We start from the raw sequence: 19,652 nt of genomic DNA, 5'->3' as shown, positions 1-19,652 counted from the left end.
TTCTCCCAGTATGAGGCTTGTCTTCTCATTCTCTTGAGTGATGCAGGTTTGTAACAGATAAATCCTTTTGAATTTAAAAAAATTGGTTCATTTGAGGAGAAATATTCAGAAAAGGACAGTTAAGGTGGTAGGAATACAGCAAAAAATGAAGGTATATGAAAGAAACTCAGCTCTGGCTAATACTTATGACACAACCAGAGCCTGGTACACAGCTTGGCTCCCAGGCTCCTTTCCTGGCAATTATTATGGCTATTATTATTATTTTAACCAGAGGCCTGGTGCACGACATTTGTGCATGGGGGTTGGGGGGTCTCCGCAGCCCGGTCTGCACCCTCTCGCAATCCGGGACCCCTCGGGGGATGTCTGACTGCCGATTTAGGCCCAATCCCTGGGATTCCTGAGGGATTGGGCTTAAACTGGCAGTCAGACATCCCTCTTGCAATCTGGGATGGGACCACTGGCTCCTAACCACTTGCCTGCCTGCCTGAATGCCCCTACCCACCTCTGCCTCGGCCTCCGCTGTGGCTTCATCGGGAAGGACATCCGGAAGGTTGTTTGGCTGTCTGGTCTAATTAGCATATTATGCTTTTATTATTATAGACTAGAGGCCCGAGGCACAAAATTTGTGCAAGAATAGGCCTTCCTTCCCCCGGCTGCTGGCACAAGCTTCCCTCTGTCACCCCGGACCTGGGCTTCCCTTGCAGCCCCAGGTTCGTGCAGAAGGTCATCTGGAAGGACATCTAGTCTAATTAGCATATTATACTTTTATTAATATAGATAATATTGTTTCTATTACTGGTGTTATTGCTACTATAATTATGGTAGAGTGACTACTACTGTTGTTGTTATAACAACAGATGGTTGTTTTATATTATACGTTGCTTTGATGAACCTCTGTGTCACCTCAATTTCCCTGGAACCTGGGGGAACCCGGCAAAATTGTTACGATGATTCTCACCATTATCTTGATATTGCACCTCCACTAGCTGTGCAGAGTTTGGGTGGGAGGAATGGAGGTGGTTATCAGTTCCGTGACAGGTAGGGGAGGGGTCGGGCGGGGAGCCTCCGCCCCAATACGGGGCGGGACGCTAGGGTCGGTCCCTCTCGGCGTCCTCCCCCCCCCCCAGTCTGAGCTCAGCGATGGTCCCTCGCGAAGCAGGTCGGATCCTGCCCCTGGCACTGGTCCTGGCCGCCGTGGCCGCGGTGTCCTGGGCGAGAGGGCCGCCTGACGCACTCGGGCCGGGGCAGGGCTGCTCCGCGCTGGGCCGCTGCTGCCCCGGCCGTGACCCGACCTGCGCAGCCCCCGGGCCCCGGCGCTGCTTCTGCGACCAGGCGTGCGGCGCGGCGCGGGACTGCTGCGCGGACTACCCGCGGGCCTGCCCAGGTGCGCCGGGAGCGCTCGGCGCGTGGGGAGCAGGGTTTGGGGGTGCGGCGGGGAACGTTAGGTTGCCGTTCACCGAGGGTTCTGGGCCTGGAGGGGCGCGTGGAGAAAGTTGCGCGAGGCCTGGACCAGGGCGCGTGAGTCTCGGGGGCGGAATGGAGAGGGATGCTTGGAGAGTTGAGGGGTGTTCCAGAGAAGGGGGTGCAAGGACTATGCGCCGGACTTGGAGGGGGCTCGACGGTGGGGGGCTCACGGAAGAGGCGCGCTGGCTGGGCACCGGTGCGAGACGGACACTGAACGGAAATAGGCGAGTTGGGGGCATGGAGGGGTGCGAGGTGGGAGAGGGTGCGAGGTGGGAGAGGGCGCTGAGGTTGGGGTAGGGTGCCAGATTTAGCAAATAAAAATACCAGAGGCCCAGTTAAACTTGAACTTCGGATAAACAACCAATAAGTTTTTTTTTAGTATAAGTACCTCCTATATATTGCACAGGCCACACTTCTTTTAAAAGCCATTGATTATATTTTTTCTGAAATTCAAATCCAACTGGGCGGGCGTACAGTGTTTTATCTGGCAACCCTAACGGGGCGGGGGAGGGGTGGAGAGACGTGGGGCATGGAGGGGTGCAAGGGAGGATTGAGTGCACGAGCTGCATTGCAGTCATGGGTGGTGGTGGTGGTGGTGTCACAGGGCAAATGGCAAATGGAGAGGGTGTTGAGAAGGCCGAGGGCTGGGTGAACCCGGAGGGGCGGGAGAACTGGGGGTGGGTGGGGGGAGGAGCAGGCTAAAACTTGGCTAGGCCAGCAGAGGTGGAGGTAACGCCTCCCTGTGGTCCTGGTGCTGGGAGTGGCCAAGGGTGACCAGGGTCTAAGCATTTCCTGTAAAGACCCCACCTGAGTAGTACCCACCGCGCTCTGAAATCAGGGGCTGATTTGTTGAGTTACTAGTGGGGAGGATTCTGTCTTCTTTAAATCCCAGGAGTAAGTTTTTCACAGCCACTGGAGACAAAAATCTACATTCTGTCAAGTGGATATGACCCAATTTTGTCGGGCGATATAGCAATTGGACCCTTCTGTCCTGAGACATCAGTGGTCCTTCAGGGATTTACATTGAAAAGAATTTACATTTAAAATGTAAGAATTTACAATTTTACAAAAATCCTCACCTGAGGATATTTTCCCCCCAATAATTTCCAGAGAGAGTGGAAGTGAGGGAGGCAGGGGGAGAGAGAGAAACATCAATGTGTCACATCAACTGGTTGCCCCCGCCCCTGCACCCCTATCGCGCTGGAAAATCTGCAACTGAGGTACATGCCCTTGACCCAGATTTGAGCCCCTGACCCTGTGGTCAGTGGGCTGGTGCTCTATCCACTGATCCAGACCAGCCAGGGCAAGCATTTACAATTTTTTAAAAACTCAAAATTGAAGGCACCCAACATTTATTGATCATTTACCATGTCTGTGCCCAAGAGCTAACCTGGATGTCTCATCAAACCTGATTACTTTCTCACAGCACTCTGGGGTCTCTCATATAGTAATGTCCCCCTTCAGCAGATGAGAAAAGCTGGGCTTGGAGAGGAGAAAGCTTTGGCCAGCCAAGGTATTCCAGCAGGTTTTGAACCTGGTCTGATCCTGGTCTGAGTGGCTAATGGTGGAAAGTCAGGCAACAGTGAGAGGAAAAAGTAATTTGTGGTGCTGTATCTCCCCAAATCATAGACTCCCCCAGAATAAACTTGCAGAAGGACTGTCTTGGGAACACTTTTGTACTTGTCTGCTTTCTGTACAGAGTGCATGCAGCCATGGGGTCATTCCGAGTGTGGGGCTGCCCCCATAGGGCTCCCCTGCCTTAGCCCAGGGGTGGGGGGCCCAGGAAGGAGACAAGGCAGAGGGATCAGTGATACTTTCCCACGGTCTGACCCTCGTCCACAGTATCACATGATGTTATCAGTTCCCCAGCATTTTCCATTTTATAAAGAGCTCGGGCTGGTGGGCCCACGAGCCTCAAAGCTTTGAGTCTCTCTTTGTTTTGCTCCTTTGGGAGGGTGTCAAAAAGGCAGCAGACCTAGGATCTGCCCGCTTGTCTGGGCTGGATGGAGCCAAGGTCTTATAAATAGATCAGGGACAAGTTCAGTTTCCTACCTCCCAGAGGAGCAGGGCAGGAGGGGACATGGTGACTAGTTAGGAGGCAAGGGATGGAGAGAAGTATGTTTTTTTTTTCATGAGTGATTCAGGGGATAATGTTTGACTGACTTCAGTAATTGATCGTGGTAGAAAGAGATATTAAGGATGACTTAAAAAAACACATCCTAACATTTACTGAGTACTTACCAAGTGCCGGCTCCTTTAAACCTTACAAGAACCCTATGGAATAGTGTTTTCATGTCCATTTTACAGATGAGGAACTGAGGCACACAGAGGTAGGGACCTGCTCAGAGTTGCACAGCTATGAAGCAGCAGATCTGGGATTTGAACCCCAGCGGTCTGGCTCCAGACCACAATACTGTATGGTTGCTCAGGAGGGGCAGGGAGACTTGAGCCTACAGGTGGAAGAGGAGCACCTGACATGCCCAATTTCAGTTCAGTCACACCGCTGGCCATCTGCTGTGTGCCCAGCTCAGCTAGAAGCCATGGGGCTGGGAAGATGGGCTCTGATCCCCCCCAGCTTATATTCTGGGAGGACGGAGTAGTCGTGAAATAATTTTAATCAGCGCAAGATAGCAAGACGAGGCTTGGAAAGAATCAGTGAGGATGGGATGGAGGCAAGGAGAGGGTGGAGCTGGAGTGACTAGGAAGGCCTTAAAGGTTGGACATCATTGCTTCATATTTTTCAAGTTCATTACCAAATGTTTTCGTGTATTTTACATCCTTTAATTCTCACTTGAACCCTGTAAGGATCAATGTCTCCATTTACGCACTTCTGTATTCATTGCCCTAGTCGTTACTCTAAGGTTTGACATAACTCAAATTGACTTAAGCTAACAAGGGAACTGATTAGCTCAGGTAACTAAGAAACAGTTCATGGACTCTGGTTTCAGGCATGGCTGGATCCACGGACTCTAAGGATAGCATCAGGGTTCTATCTCTCTCCACCTTTCAGCTCTGCTTGTGACAGCTTCATTCTCAGGCATGCTGTCACCAAATGGTAGCAAAGGTAATACCCAGTAGCTCTGAACTGGTGTCCCTAGTGGCATGAGAGCTTTCTTTCCCCATTTGTTCCAACCAAAATCCTAGGGATGGTTTTCATGGGCCCAGTCTGGGTTACATGCTCATCCTTGATTAATCAATTCCTGAGCAGAGGAGAAGGAATATGTCAATTGGCCATGTTTGTCTCACAAACCCCATCAAAGGAATGAGGGGTGAGGTTCCTCTCTATTCAAACCCTGTCGACTGAGAGTGGGGAGGATTGGTTCTTCAAAAGAAAACTGAGGCATTGTTACCAGAAGGTGGCAGTAAGGAGGCTGGGAGGGTAGAAATGACCGCTGCCTACCACTGAGCTGTGAGAGACTGTGCATTTAAAGGAACTTGAAGCAAAAGGGTGCTGGGACATTAAATAGAAGGAGGAGGGAGTGAATGACCGAGGGCGTGTTGCAGGAACAACTTACATTTTAGCCACTAGGCTTGGGGGTCTTTATGACCCACTATCAAAAAAAGAGCTTTTGTGAGCCAGGTCAATAGGATACGGGAATCACTCAAGGATTTCAGGTGACAGGTCAGAGCTGCATTCTAGGAAGATCCTTTTGGTAGACAGTGAGGAGGATGGACAGTCAGGGGGCTGGACAGTGAGGTTCAGAGAAGAAGGTGGGGTTTGGATTGTCCAGAAAGGCATTTCCTGATGTTAGAGTGGGGGCAGAGGGATCCAAGGGGACTGTGGGAAATTCAGTCTGGCTCCAGCAGGCTCAGCTGGCATGATGTTATCTGGGTCTCTAGCCCCCTCTTTTTTAGCTACACTGATAAGCTAGAATTTCTCCTTTACTCAGAAAAAGGTGGGATGGTCTTTGCTTTGGGAAACACCGCCATCTGGTGGTATTCTTTACAATGCCAACCTGTGGTCATATTTCCTTTGTTGTTGCTGAGGCAAGCATTGCTCATTCAGTATTCATTTACTCATTATTTACTGGGCCCCTATGAGCAGTTACTGTGCTTGGTGCTGGGATTCAGCAAGGAACAAGGACTGTGCTTCCGTGGAGCCAACACGAGTGGCGGAGGCTGACAAGCTATGAATAATCACACGAATGTCCTGAGTCGCAGCCCTAGGCCTCGGTGAGGTGTGAAGACAGTTCCCTGGGGATATCACATGAGCATGCTGCTTGGTGACTTCACAGATGCCAACAACATGGAAAGATGTGTAGGGTGGCATCTGCCTAATTTTCTGCAAATCTCTCATCTGCCTGACAGGCAAGGCAGGGCAGGGCAGGGCAGGGCAGGGAACCATGGTGGGACTTTGGTACTCCCCTTTGATTCCTATAATGTCATCAAAGCCCTGTTTGCTATCACTGCCTTCTCCGTCTCTGACATCACTTCCTACCACTCTCTCTCCTGCTCCAGCCACACTGGCTGGCCTCCTCACTGTCTTTGAAGCATGCAACCTTGACCCTGCCCCAGGGCCTTTGCACTGCCCGTTTCCTCTGCCTAGAACCCCTCTCCCCCAAACCCCACCCCCCCAGGTACCTACACAGTTCCCTCTATGGACTCCTCAGACGTTCTGTCTTGGAGGCCTTCCCCCTTTGACCCCTTCATCTAAAACAGTTTCTCATCATCTCACCCCTGCCGTTCTTATTCTGCTCTGTTTTTTCTCAGAGAATGGAGCACTAGTTGAAATTACATCATAGGTCGTATTGTTTATTGCCTGTTTCTCCTGCAGAATGCCAGCTCCTCCAGGGAAGGGGCATTTTCTGCTTTGCTCATCTGTGTTCCTGGCACCCAGCTCAGTGCTTGGCACACAGTAGGCCCTAAATAGGTGTCCAATAAATGTGTAAAGATCACCGTTGTTCCGAGCATTTACAGTCTCCTCAGCGCCTTGCATTCATCATTGCACCAGCCTGTGAGCCTGCAGTTCGCATCCAGGTTTGTCTGACTCCAACACCTTGGCTGGGCTTAGCTATTCTGCCCCCTTAAGCTGCCGTTGCCTCTTCTGTGAGGTGATCTGACAACAGTACAAATACATATAGGAGTCGGGCCCTGGCAAGTGGCAGATGGTATGCCCAGAATAGTAAGTGGAAGAGAATTTGATAAGGGCTCTATTCACAGTGGGCCACAGGAGGAAATGGTGTTGTGGGAGCCTGGTGAGAGCGGGATTCCTGGCTGAAGGTGCCCCCTCACCAGGAGCCAGGCTGAGTCAAGGCGGGGGGCAACAAACACCTGGGCCGCACTCTCCTTCCTACCAGCACCCCCATGCGCTGACATCTGGGGTCAGGGAGCCTCTGTGATGCACAGGCTTCCCAGAGGGCACAGGACAGAGGAGGCCCCAGAGCACCATCTCCTAAGATTGTTGTGAGGATTACATGTGACTGCCTGGCTCTGCAAAGTGACATCATTGATGTCATTATTAGGTGCACGATGAAAGCAATCATGATTGTTAGGTTGCCACGCTTGATTTTCTCTCTCCCTCCCTCCTCCCTCTCTCCTCCCTCTCTCCTTCTCTCCTTCCTCCTTCCCCCCTCCCTCCTTCCTCCCTCCTCCCTCTCTCCTTCTTCTCTCCTTCTTCCCTCCCCTCCCTCCCTTCTTCCTCCCCCTTCCTCCCTCCCCCTCTCTCCTTCCTCCCCCTTCCTCCCTCCTCCCTCCCTTCTTCCTCTCTCCTCCCTCTCTCCTTCCTCTCTCCTTCCTCCCCCCTTCCTCCCTCCTCCCTCCCTCCTCCCTCTGAGCATTTCAGCTCTTCTAAAAGTGGAGATCTGTGCAAGGGTATGTGACTTCCTGAGGTGCCAGAAGCAACACTGTGTTTCCAACACAGTGACCTCATTCCCTCATTCAAGGATGTTCTTTGTCTCACATTTTCATGTTGCCGAACTAGGACGTGTCTCAGAGCTGGTGAGGGCTTTTCATGAGGACCCACCTGTCTCTCTGCTCACCACTGTGTCTCCTGGCTCACAGTAGTCGCTCGGTAAATATTTGTGGAATGAGTGAGTTAAGTTTGACGGTAGGAGCCCCTGTGTGTGCATGAGTGTGTGTGTGTGTGTGTGTGACTGTGTGTGGTGTGTGTGAGACTGGGGACTCACCCCATCTGACTGGCCCCTGAACTGGAGCTTCTTGCTCTGCATCACACCGCCACCTGCCACCTCCATCCCAGAAGGCAGATGGGGTCTCGTCTGACATCAGCTGTACTTTGCGCGACTGGAAACTTTTGCTGTGTGTGAATGACAGCAAAGCATCTCAAGTATTGATTTGGGAGTTACAAGCAAATTTTAGCAAACAGGCAAAGTCACAAATACAGAATCTTTAAACAATGAGGATCAACATAGATATCTTTAATAATAAAAGCATAATATGCTAATTAGATCAGGCGTCCTTCCAGACAACTCTGTGGTGGCGGGGGCTGAGGCAGAGGCAGCCGCCACGGCGGAGGGGGCCGAACCCCTTGCATGAATTTCGTGCATCGGGCCTCTAGTATAAATACAATACCTGTGTGAGTTCTTAAACGTTGTGCAGCACTGCTTTGCAGGTTTTAAACTGTCTGTACGTATGTCACCAGAAGCAACCTCTGTAAGAGGCTGCTTTCCACTCCATGCTGTTGCTGTAGCTGAGGTTCATGTCGCTGCAGCAGAGGATTAGCTGTATTCACTGAGCACTTGCTATGTGCCAGAAGCATGTGCTGTATGACCTGTATATATTGTATCCGGTTGAATCCTCAAGGCCTCCCTATCAGGTGAATATTCTTTTTATTCCTTTTGACAGGAAGAAACTGAGGCACAGAGAGGTGAAATCAGTTTTCAGTGCTTAAGAAATGTTTACTGAAGGAATGAGTGACGAGAACAACTTAAATGATCGCCAGAAGGATGATGGATGAATAAAACGTGGGAATGTTAAGTTTAGGTAGATGTATAAACAGTTACCATAGAGAAACTTTTTTTTTTATATATATATATTTTATTGATTTTCTTCAGAGAGGAAGAGAGAGGGATAGAAAGTTAGAAACATCGATGAGAGAGAAACATCGATCAGCTGCCTCTTGCACACCCCCTACTGGGGATGTGCCCGCAACCAAGGTACATGCCCCTGACCGGAATCGAACCTGGGACCTTTCAGTCCGCAGGCCGATGCTCTATCCACTGAGCCAAACCGGTTTTGGCTAGAGAAACTTTTGAGGAAGGCATGGGCTTAGGGTTGCAAGAGTCCTAGTGCTTTGCATGGTGTTTCTGAGGGTTTGGCTTGTGGGAAGGTGGCGATCTGGCCCCAGGCCAGCCCAAGGCCAGGCACGTTGCCCCTGGAGACTCTACCTTCTCTTCCAGCTGTCTCCTGCGTTGTGGCAGAGTGGAGTGGCTGGAGTCGCTGTGCCAAACCCTGTCAGGTCTCCTACCGTGTCCGCCGGAGGCATGTCCTGCAGGAGCCAAGGAATGGGGGTGCTCCCTGCCCCCATTTGGAAGAGCAGGCTGGCTGCGTGGAGTACCGGAGCCACCAGGGAGTGGAGTGCCAGCAGTCCTTGTGTGAGTTGGGTGGCCACCAGGGGTGACTGTCAGATCCTGTGTGGGGTCCAAGTTTGGGGCAGGACTTTGCCTTCCTTTGCCCTGATCCCCTCTTCTCACTTTGTGAATGAGGTAAGAAGCTCTGACTTCCTCTGGGCATCTCGTCTTCTTTCTACTCGTCTCCCAGTGTGAACCATCAGGGCTTTGTATGCACATGATGGGAAACCCAACTTAAACTGACGTGAGCAAAAATGTTTGCCTCCCATGGACACAGACAATAGGGTGGTGAAGGCCTTGGGTGGGGTGGGAGCAGGCTGGGAGAGATCAACGGGGAGGAAAAAGGGGGCATATGTAATACTTTCAACAATAAAGATTAAAACACACACACACACACACACACACACACACACACACACACACACAATCCCTCTCCCCCCATAAAATACCCCCCCCCCAAAAAAAAAAACCACCACAATATATGGTCAGGTACAAAAAAAAAAAAATGTGGCTCATGTAACTAAAATTCCAGTGGATGCATTCATGGCCGGATCCAGGAGCTCAAGCAATGTGGCCAGGACCCTCCGTTTCTCAGTTCTGTTTTCCTCTGAGTTGGCCTCATTCTCCGGCCAACTGGGGATGGTCTCTGACAGCTCCAGGCTTACCTCCAACCTAACAGCTAGAAGAAAAGGTCTCTTTCCTCACACTTCCAGCAGATGTCCTGGGATGATATCTTATTGGCTTGACCTGGGTCGTGTATCCACTGCTGAACCAATCAATATGCCCAGAGCGATAGAACACACTGATTGGCCAAGCCTGGGCATGTGCTCCCTTTGAAGCTGGGAGGGGGGTCAGTCCTATTTGAGTGAGATTAGGGGAGGGGTGTTCTCCAAAGGAAAATTGGGTTGAATGATGTAGGACAGACAACTACAGAAGTTAGCGACATTGCACACCTGGACAAAAGTTTTTATGCCACTACAGAAAACACACCATGTGATGCCGGTTTTGTAGCTGAAGAAAGTGACCAAGAGAGTACAGTGGTTTTCCTGAAGGAGTAGAAGAGGAGGCAGCAGGGCTCCATGCTGCAGCCTGGTGGGGAGAGGTCATTCTACAACGACATCACAAACTTTACCCTGGAGTCGCTCTCCTGCTTTCAGTTCTCCGATAGCGACCCAGTGCCCTTAGAGTAAAACACAAATGCCTCATCATGGTCTGTAAGCTCTTGCCTCGTGTGACCTCATCTCTAAGCTCCCTTGTCCCATTTTATTTTGTTTTTTAAAATATATATTTACTGATTTCAGAGAGGGAAGGAGAGGGAGAGAGAGGGAATCATTGATTGGCTGCCTCCTGCACGCCCCCTCTTGGGGGATCGAGCCCACAACCCAGGCATGTGCCCTGACCGGGAATCAAGCCGTGACTTCCTTGTTCATAGGTCAATGCTCAACCACTGAGCCTCGCCTGCTACCCGCCCCCCCCGCCCACATTTTAAAGGCTCATTCTGATCATCGAGGGGACAGTGGATCAGGGTCAGCAGGGAGGCCAAGGAAGAGGTGACTGCAGTGGTGCATACAAGAGAGGACGGTGGCTGGACCAGGGTGGTGGCAATGGGATGATGGCAGTGGCAATGTCATCCCTTTTGCCTAAAATCCTTCTCCCTGTCCCCCGACACCCATATCTAACATTGCCCCGCCTATTATTTCCTGCCCAGATGTCAGTTTCCCAGGAAGACCTTCCTGACTGCCCCTACTATGTGCCAAGCACTTAGCCACATTCCTTGACTCTGTGAGGCCAATGATACTATTCTCATTTTTTAGAAGGGGAAACCAAGGCTCATGGAGACACAAACCTTGCCCAAGATACAGTGCTCACCATAAATCATCTTATGTAATCCTGACAATAACTATATGATAAGGTCCTAGTATTATCCCCATTTGCCGATGAGGAGACGGGCTCAGCAGGTGCAGTCACTTGACCGACATCACTCAGCTATAAGAGGCAGAGCTGGGACTAGAACCTGGGCTTCTCTGGGGCTCTCCTCACTTCCTTAGGCTGCACCAGAAGAAGCACCACGGATGTTTAAAGAGAGGAAGGGAGATTTCATATTAAGTGTTATGGCAAAGGCCATGCCCATAAAGGGTCTCTATGGCAGCAGCAGGGGAGGGGCTTGGGGTGCCCCAGTGTGGGCCTTTTCTAGGTCACTAGCATTAGTTCAACACCAAACATTAAAAATTTTTTTTATTGATTTTAGAAAGGAAGGGAGAGAGAGAGGGACATTAATGATGAGAGAGAATCATTGATCAGCTGCCTCTTGCACATCCCCCTATGCGGATGGAGCCTGCAACTCAGGAATCAAACTGTAATCTCCTGGTTCATAGGTTGAGGCTTAACCACTGAACCACACCAGCCGGGCAATACCAACTCTTTGATTCAGCTCCATCACTCAGGGAATGGGGAGGAGTAGGGGCTTACTTTGGACTTTTATTTCCCTAATGAATCACCAACCTCTCTTTTTCTGTGTTTTCTGTCCTAGGAAGGAAGAGACTTGGAAGTTGGCCCAACAAAATAATTTATTAATTCATTTACCTATCCATCCCTCTGTACCTCCTTTCTTCCATCCTTACATCCATCCATACATCCATCCATCCATCCATCCGTCCATCCATCCATCCATGTGTCCAGTTTTCCATCCATTTATTTTATTCATTCATCTCTCCATCTGTCATCTCTCCATCCATCCTCTTTGCATTCATCATCTCTGTCTTTTTTCTATCCCATCTTCCCATTTATTTACCCATCATCCATCCATTCTTACTTTCTTCCATCATTTTAGTCATCCATCCATCCATCCATCCATCCAGTTTTTAACTCTTTTATCTACTCATATATTTATAAAAACCATTCATTTGAAAAGCGTTTGAGACCCCCTATGCAACTCACTGTGCTAGGCCCTGAGTTTCAGAAATAAATACGATCCTTTCTCCAGCATCACATAAAGGGTACTAGTGGGGACCACTTACCCAGTTCCAGGATCCCATAGTCTCTGTAGGGCTGCTATATAAATAACTCAGAAGCTAGGAGTACCTAACTCAGCTTCCTGAGGTCGTGCTGAGTTACCTAACTGTTTTCTCCTTGGCCCACAGTCCCTGCTCTGATAACCACAGGCAGATACGGGAAAGAACGGAGAAAGCAAAGTGTCCCCAAGGGGCAGGAGATATTAGGGTAAGTTGAAACAAATGAACCCAAAGTCAAACTAAACTTTGCGTACATTTTCATCATGTCTTTCTCTTACCTTGACTCCCCATTTCTTGTCCTGTTACGTTTGTAAGCTCGTTAACATGCTTTTGAAGTCCTTAATAATTGGTCTCCATTACAATTAATTAATTAATTCACTCACTCACTCAATGTTTATTGAGTGCCCATTATATGAAAGGCACTGTGATAGACCTTGGGGCTATAGCAAGGAGCATAAAAGGACAGACATACTTGTCTTCATGGAGTGGACAGTCTAGTTGGAGGAGACAGGCAATAAACGAATAGCCTGTCAATGGTGCTAAGTGCTATGCAGAGAAATAAGGCAGGGAAGAGGGTGGGAGTGCCTGTGGCCTCCTCACCGAGAAGGAGACGTTTGAACTAAGATCTGGAGGAGGCTTTCTAGAGGAAGAGCAGGCTGAAAAAGGGACCAGAAAGTGCAAAGGTCCCTGGGCAGGGCATGCCTGGTGTGTTCAGGATCAGCACGACCAGTGTGGCTGGATGCAGGGAGAAGGGGAGTGTAGGAAACAAGGTCAGAAATATATCTCACTGGGCCTATCGGCTGTGGTGAGAAGTTGGACACTTCCTCATGAGACGCGAGTCAGGGGAAGGTTTTGAGCAGAGGAGTGACACGATCTCCCTTGAGTTTCCACAGGATCCCTGTGAATGATATTTGGAGAGAGGCAAGAAGGGAATCAGGAGACCAACAGGGAGGCTACTGCAATGGTCTAGGCGAGAGATGAAGGTGGGTTGGACCAGGGTGATAGCCCTGTACCTTGTGAGGAGTGAATTGCAGGGACTGGAGGCAGACCAGTGGGCTGGGGATGGTGGTGATGAGGTCAAGCTTCAGGATACTGCCTGGCACATGGCAGGTACTCAACAAATATCAATGGAAAGAATAAGGTCTGAACAAAAGCAGTGGCAATGGAGGTAGAGAGGGAGCTATATTAGTTAGGATGCCTTTCGTTGCAGGTGATAGAAACTCAGCTCACGCTGGCTCCAGTGGAAAGGGGTACTATTGGCTTATATAACTGGGAAGGAAGTTTTGAAATAGTGTTACTTCAATCATGAGGTCAAATAGTGTTGTCAGGACTCACTCTTGTATTCATTCTCTCTCTCTCTCTAATATTCTCTATGCAGTGGCCAATGTGGGAACCAGCAGCCCAACATCCTCCCAGCTTAGCAATGCCAGGTCCCTCCCTCCAGTCTTAGTGTGTTATTTCTGGAGGAGAATTTGATTGGTCCTGCTTGAATCCAGCCCATCCTTGAACCAATCACTGTGGCCCGGAGGATTGGAACTCTGATTGGTCAGCTCTAATCAACTCTCCAGGCTAGTGGCAGGTGTGGGCAGCCAGGACCAGCCACCCAGATTGATTGCCCCTCCAAGACCAAATAGGGTGAGGGCAAGAGTTCCCCAAATAAACTACAAAAAGGGAAGAGAAAGTGTATTGGGAAGACAAAAGGTTCATTTATCACAGGCTTCTGGTAAGGGACAGATTCCTGAAGAGTTCTGCGGGCAGCTCAGAGAGGAAGGGACAGATCCTAGGAGAAAACGATCTCCTCCTGAGGCCTCCCAAAGGCTGCATCCACCAGGGGGCATTAGCCCCACACAGTCACCCCTGAGTCCTTGATAAGCTGCATCTCCTCCAGCAGGGGGTGCCATTTACTGCCATTTGTAGAAAAGTTGGGTAGAGGTAAAATTTTGGCAAATTGGCTCTTACTTCAAATACCCCATAATGGGAAGTTTCCCTTTTAAATAATTCTCATGGAGAATCTCTTCTCTAAAATAGGATCCTTGGTAAAATGAAATGGAGTGGTTAGGAGTGTCAATTTAGGCTTTTGGGGTTTATTGATGGTTCCCTTTTAGGCGCAACCTCTTATTAGCTGTGACTGTAGACAAGTTAACTCTCTGATCCTCAGTTTCCTAATCTGTAAACTGGGGCAACACCTACCTCACAGGATTTCCTTATTCCATTGGACCAAATGATTCATTCAGCACATTTTTATGAGCCAGTATTGTTCTAGGAGTTGGACACTATGGTGAACAGAACAAGCAGAAATTCCTGCCTTTGTGGGGCTGACATTCTAGTGAGGAGACAGATGAGAAAGAAACCATGTAGTCTTTTGGATACAGTGCTTGGAAGAGGGCCTGACCATGGCCCTCAATGAGGTTAACTTAAAAGAGCAGGAGCCACGCCTCTTGTTGAATGCAACCTGTTTTTGCAGATTGGGCTGCCCCAAAGGTTACTATCCCAGAGAGAAATTGTATCAACCTAGGCCTCCATAGGGCCAGGGGCACTGTAGGTGCTCCATAAATGCTCACAGGTGCCTGGGATGGTGTCTCCCTGTGTGGCTGCAGGTACTGTGTCCAGTTCCAGCTGGGGCCCATTCCAGGGAGCTGCCGGCAGGTGAGGGCACCCCATGCCCAGTGGACGAAGTATCTGACCCAGGGCCACCTGGTCTGTGTCAGGTGTGAGTGGCCTGCCCAGGATGCCAGGAGCCGACGTTGCTACGGGGACGGCGGCGGGGCCAGAGAGTGAGCAGTGGGACTGGGGCATGGGAAGTGTGACTGCAGAGCCCAGGGCTTCTCTGCTGCATGAGGGGTGATGGTGCCACTGAGCAAGATGCTGCTGCTGCCTGGTCAGGGCGGGGCCCCGGAATCTCAGTGTCTGAGGAGGAGCAGCCCCTGCCACTTCCAGTTACGTGACCCAGGGCAAATCTCATAACTTTCCTGAACTCCAATTTCCTGAAAATGCAGATAGGAAGATGAACTCCCCATGGAGCAATGGTGAAGGTTAAGCAAGATTGTGCAAGCCAAGGACTTAGCATACCTCCTGGCATCCAGAAAGAGCTCAAGAAAAGGGAGTTGGTATTACTGTGGAATCCTCAAAATTCCCTTAAAAGGCAAGTTTGGTTACTCTCATATTATAGATGAGGAAACCAAGGCTCAGAGAGGCAGTGTGCTTTAGCCAAGGTCACACAGCAGGATTTGACCTAGATTTGGATTATATCAGCCCCCTAGACCGCTTCCCACCAGAACAGGTGTCTCAGGAAGCACTTAGCATACTAATTATAATAGCAGCTAACATTTATTGAATGTTTACTGTGTGCTAAGCATTATTCTAAGCTCTTTATATTCATTCATTCATTCATTCATTCAATAAATATTTGTTGAGCACTTACCATTGAGCATGTGCCAGGCAATGTTTGGGGCACTGGGGAGGCGCAGTGAACAAGGCACATGTGGTCCCTTCTCTTATGGAGACATTTTGCTGTGAGGAAACAGACGTTAGGCAGGTAAATTTGTAATTTGTCAGATGGGACACGTGTTAGGAAAAGAAAGCAGAATGAGGAGGAAGTTCTGGGAGTTGTTCCTTTTCGAGGAAGGTGACACTGAGGAGGTGACATTTGAACAGAGATCTGAAGGAAATGAGGGAGGGAGCCATGTGGATATTTGGGGGAAGGTGTTCCAGGCAGAGGGAACAGCAAGGTAAAGGCCCTGAGGTGGGAGTGAGACGCCACTGTGGCCTGGATGGAGTGAGAGACGGGGAGCATGGTAGGAGGTAAGGACACATAAACACACAATATGCCATTGAAACATTCCAAGAACCCCAAATGGGTACTTTTTGGATCCTTGGGTGCAAAGAGATGTGTAAGGTCACACGCCTAGCAGGTAATAGAACTGGGATTTAAACTTATACCATTCAGATCCCTGAGCCAAGTTCTAGACTGTTTTCCCCGACAGTGCTTTTCCGGTGCAGAGATTATTATACTGTAGGAATGAGAGCACCCTCTGGGGTCTGTCTGTCCAGGGAGTTCTCCCATTTCAAAGAGAATTTCTTTCCTTTTAAAAGTGAGCAGGGAATGCCAGTGACAAGTAGGGTGCGACAGACAGACGTACCTGAACAAGAGGCATTGAGACCGCACAGATCCAGGCTCAAACCCCATCTCTGGCCCTTACTCGCTGCGTGACTCTGGGCCAGCCCTCCGCCTGAACCCGACAGTCCCCACCACGTGAGCTGTGGGAAGGACCCCCTGCCCTTTGCACAGCACCTGGCCCCTCATCGAGACTTAGACGCAGAAGCTGCTGTTGTCATGTCTAACATAAAATGGATAGAATACCTCCTTTGTGAAAATGAGATGTAATGGACATAATGAACTTGGCACATAGTAGGTGCCCAGGAAATCAATGGCAAACAATATTATCACATTCTAAAGAGGCCCACTCTGCCCACCCCACTCTAACCTCTCTCCCACTTAGACCTGAGATTCTACCGTTAGAGACGTGATGCTAGATGCTCACTTCTGAGAGCCTTGGTTTATTCACCATCTTTGGATAAGCCTTTCTAGCCCTAACACTCGGATTAATCCCCAATTTCTCCTTTTGGATGCAAATATTTCGGGATGTGGGACATGGCACTCTGGTGAGGCTGAGATGAGGGTCGCAGGAACCTTGGCTCCACCAGGAAGGGGCAGGAATGGAAAGCAGAGCCAGGCTGTGCCAGGGAGAGCCGTCTCTCTCCATTCCCTCCATACCCAGGCTCGCAACAGGTGATGGAAGGTCTGATTGGGGCATGAGCTCACCAGGCAGGACTGGCAGAGGAGGAGGATCAAAGTGAGGACAGAGAGGAGCTGTCAGCTGGATTCTTTCTGTGGGCAGCTGGCGAGGGCAGGCTTGCAAAGGGCCCGGGCCGGGAGGGATTAGCCTGTCAGTTGGGGATTTTTAGGAGGGTTTATTTAGCCTGAGAAGTGTCTCTGAGTTTGGGACAAGCAGAAGGAACACTTGCCGTGGTCACGCACCTGTGGAGTGCTGGGCACCAGGTAGGCGCTTTGCATCATTCAGGCCCCCCAAGCCCTTTTGAGACAAGAGACATTAGCTCCATTGTGTGTCATGAGGATGCCAACAATCACGGTGACTTTATATACTATCATTTGTGAAGCCCCTATTGTGTGCCAGGCGCTTTGTATTTGTTACTATTGTCATTACTTTGCATTTAAAAAAAATATTTTACTGATTTTTTACAGAGAGGAAGGGAGAGGGATAGTTAGAAACATCAGTGAGAGAGAAACATCGACCAGCTGCCTCCTGCACACCCCCTACTGGGGATGTGCCCACAACCAAGGTACATGCCCTTAACCAGAATCGAACCTGGGACCCTTCAGTCCACAGGCCGATGCTCTATCCACTGAGCCAAACCAGTCAGGGCTATTTTTGCATTTTTAAAAAGATTTGAATTATGCCCACGGAGAATTGGCTAACACATATATGAACAGGTAAATAAATGTGTGGAAAGGAGACACATGAGGGTAGTCACCACCCGGGCAAGGAACAGAACCTGGCCAGCCTCCCAGCCCCCCACACTGCTCCTAACCATAAAGGAAACCACTGTCCTGACTTTCATGGCAAGCCGTTGTACACTTCTCTTAATATAAGCTCTACTCGGTGCAGATCCCTAAACACTATGGTTTAATCTTGTTTTCCCCCCAAAGTTTAAATTCATGAAATAATGCAGCCGTGTGCCTTTTGGAATCGGCTCCTTTAGCTCGCTATGAGGCTTGCAAGGTTCATTCACATGACTGCCTTGTAGCAGTAGAGCTTTCATTCTTGTAGCTGACATGGTTAGTTATTATTGTCGGATCATTTTTTTTTAATCCTCACCAAGGATATTTTTTCCATTGATTTTTAGAGAGAGTGGAAGGGAGGGTGAGAGACAGAGAGAGAAACATTGACGTGAGAGAGACACATCGATTGGTTGCCTCCTGCATGCACCCTGACCAGGGCCAGGGATTGAGCCTGCATCCGAGGTACGTGCCCTTGACCGGAATCAAACCTGGAACCCTTCAGTCCACAGACCAACGCGTTATCCACTGAGCCAAACAGGCTAAGGCCGTCATGATCATTTTTATTTTCTCTGCACACAGCATCACACAGAACCTTCCAAACTTCAGAGAGGCGGAGATTATGGATATCTCTTGTCCATTGAAGCCATGGTGGAGACTCCTAGGAGCTGGGTCATGACACTCCTTGATTCCAGGGCGTGCGTATGTGTGTGTGTGTGTGTGTGTGTGTGTGCGTGTGTGTGTGTTTTAATCCTCACCCGAGGATATGTCTTTCTTTGACTCTAGAGAGAAGAGAGAGAGGAAGGGAGAGGGAGAGAGAGAAATATCAATTGGTTGCCTCACACATGTGCCCCAACCGAAGATTGAACCCAAAACCCGGGTATGTGCCCGGACTGGGAATCGAACCTGTGACCCTTCGGTGCACGGGATGGCACTCTAACCGCTTAGCACACTAGCCAGGGCAGAGCCTGTGTTCTTAATGACTCCACTGTGTTGAAAAGGGCCACAGGGAGGTTAAGCAACTTTCCTGGTTTGCCACCTCCCCATACTCTAAGAAGTGAGTCTGGATTGCCCACATGGCCTCTGGGGTGGGCACTGCGGCCGGCTCAGGGCCATTCTGCATCAGGCACAGCAGACATAGTGCCCAGTGTCTGCCCACTTTTAGGATCCAGGAAAATTTAAAACGTTTAAAATTTAAAATCAGAAGGAAAAAGATATAACAATCATGAAATCGAGTAATGAATCCAGCTGGATTATGTTCATCTTTATACAATGCCGCTGTAAACTATGACTTAACCTTTTGCACTCGGATGTCGAGTGTGACTCACACGGTTAGCATTAGAATAAAGGAATCGAGAAAAAAGCAAGCGAGTGCAAAGGGTTAAAGTATTTTTCATGGAGGAAGAAGCTCCTACAGCAAACGTCCTGGAGCCTAGAGGTTCAGTGCCCCTGAGCCAAGCCCGTCTCTTGCAGGAACCAGCTGTTGCTGTGGCAGGCGGCCGGCCACCCCCGGTGCCGAGGGACGTGGGCGAGGCTTGGGCAGCTCCCGGACTGTTCCTGCCCAGAGGTCCACAGCCTCATCTTCATCTAGCGTCTCGGCCCCCTAACCGTCCAGACCCCTCCTTTCCAAGGCCTCCCAGGGAACCTCCCGTCCCAGAGCTCGGATTCCACAGGGTCAGGGAGTGGGGAGAAGCCTGCAAATGTGAGACTGAAGGAATAAGCCTTGTCCTTATGTTGACACTGAAAATAGCTTTATGTTTCTCCTCGGGGCCCACTAGCCAGAGCCTTGCTAACACCTCCCTGTAGTTCCCGGCTCCCCAAATGCCCTCTCCTACACACACACTTGTGGCTTTTGCCCTGTCCTCCTTACCTGCACACTTACTTTTTACGGACTCTCCACTCCTCCCCATTTTCCCCACTTAAATAAATTCGTTTTAAAAGGCAGCTTAAATACATGTGTTTAAAGAGGAATGTTTTATCAAACTAGAAATGAAAATAAATAACAGCAGTCCACATTTGTTACTAAGTATCTACAGAGTGCCAAGCGCTGTTCTGGCTCCTTTCACATATTGT

The 19,652-nt window shown here is 49.7% G+C and overlaps 1 protein-coding gene across 1 annotated transcript; it reads left to right on the top strand.

Annotated features, from left to right (window-relative positions):
- Positions 1-1,140: 1,140 nt before the first annotated feature.
- LOC114231424 (somatomedin-B and thrombospondin type-1 domain-containing protein-like) lies at positions 1,141-19,280 on the top strand. The gene is made up of 5 exons (XM_028144998.2): positions 1,141-1,384; positions 8,820-9,014; positions 12,131-12,209; positions 14,599-14,775; positions 19,053-19,280. Exons 1-5 carry the CDS (start codon positions 1,141-1,143, stop codon positions 19,168-19,170), a joined length of 813 nt encoding a protein of 270 aa, XP_028000799.2. The 3' UTR covers positions 19,171-19,280.
- The last annotated feature ends 372 nt before the right edge of the window (positions 19,281-19,652 follow it).

Source organism: Eptesicus fuscus, chromosome 12, assembly GCF_027574615.1.
Source record: "Eptesicus fuscus isolate TK198812 chromosome 12, DD_ASM_mEF_20220401, whole genome shotgun sequence".
NCBI classification, from domain to species: domain Eukaryota; kingdom Metazoa; phylum Chordata; class Mammalia; order Chiroptera; family Vespertilionidae; genus Eptesicus; species Eptesicus fuscus.
This window is presented reverse-complemented; position numbering and strand designations above follow the sequence as displayed.

Bases quoted from the DNA above. Each gene is read 5' to 3' on its own strand.
- LOC114231424 (XM_028144998.2), top strand. From the start codon at position 1,141: ATGGTCCCTCGCGAAGCAGGTCGGATCCTGCCCCTGGCACTGGTCCTG. The intron at 12,210-14,598 runs GTAAGTTGAAAC...GTGTGGCTGCAG, and splicing joins AAGGGGCAGGAGATATTAGG to GTACTGTGTCCAGTTCCAGC. The intron at 14,776-19,052 runs GTGAGCAGTGGG...CGTCTCTTGCAG, and splicing joins GACGGCGGCGGGGCCAGAGA to GAACCAGCTGTTGCTGTGGC.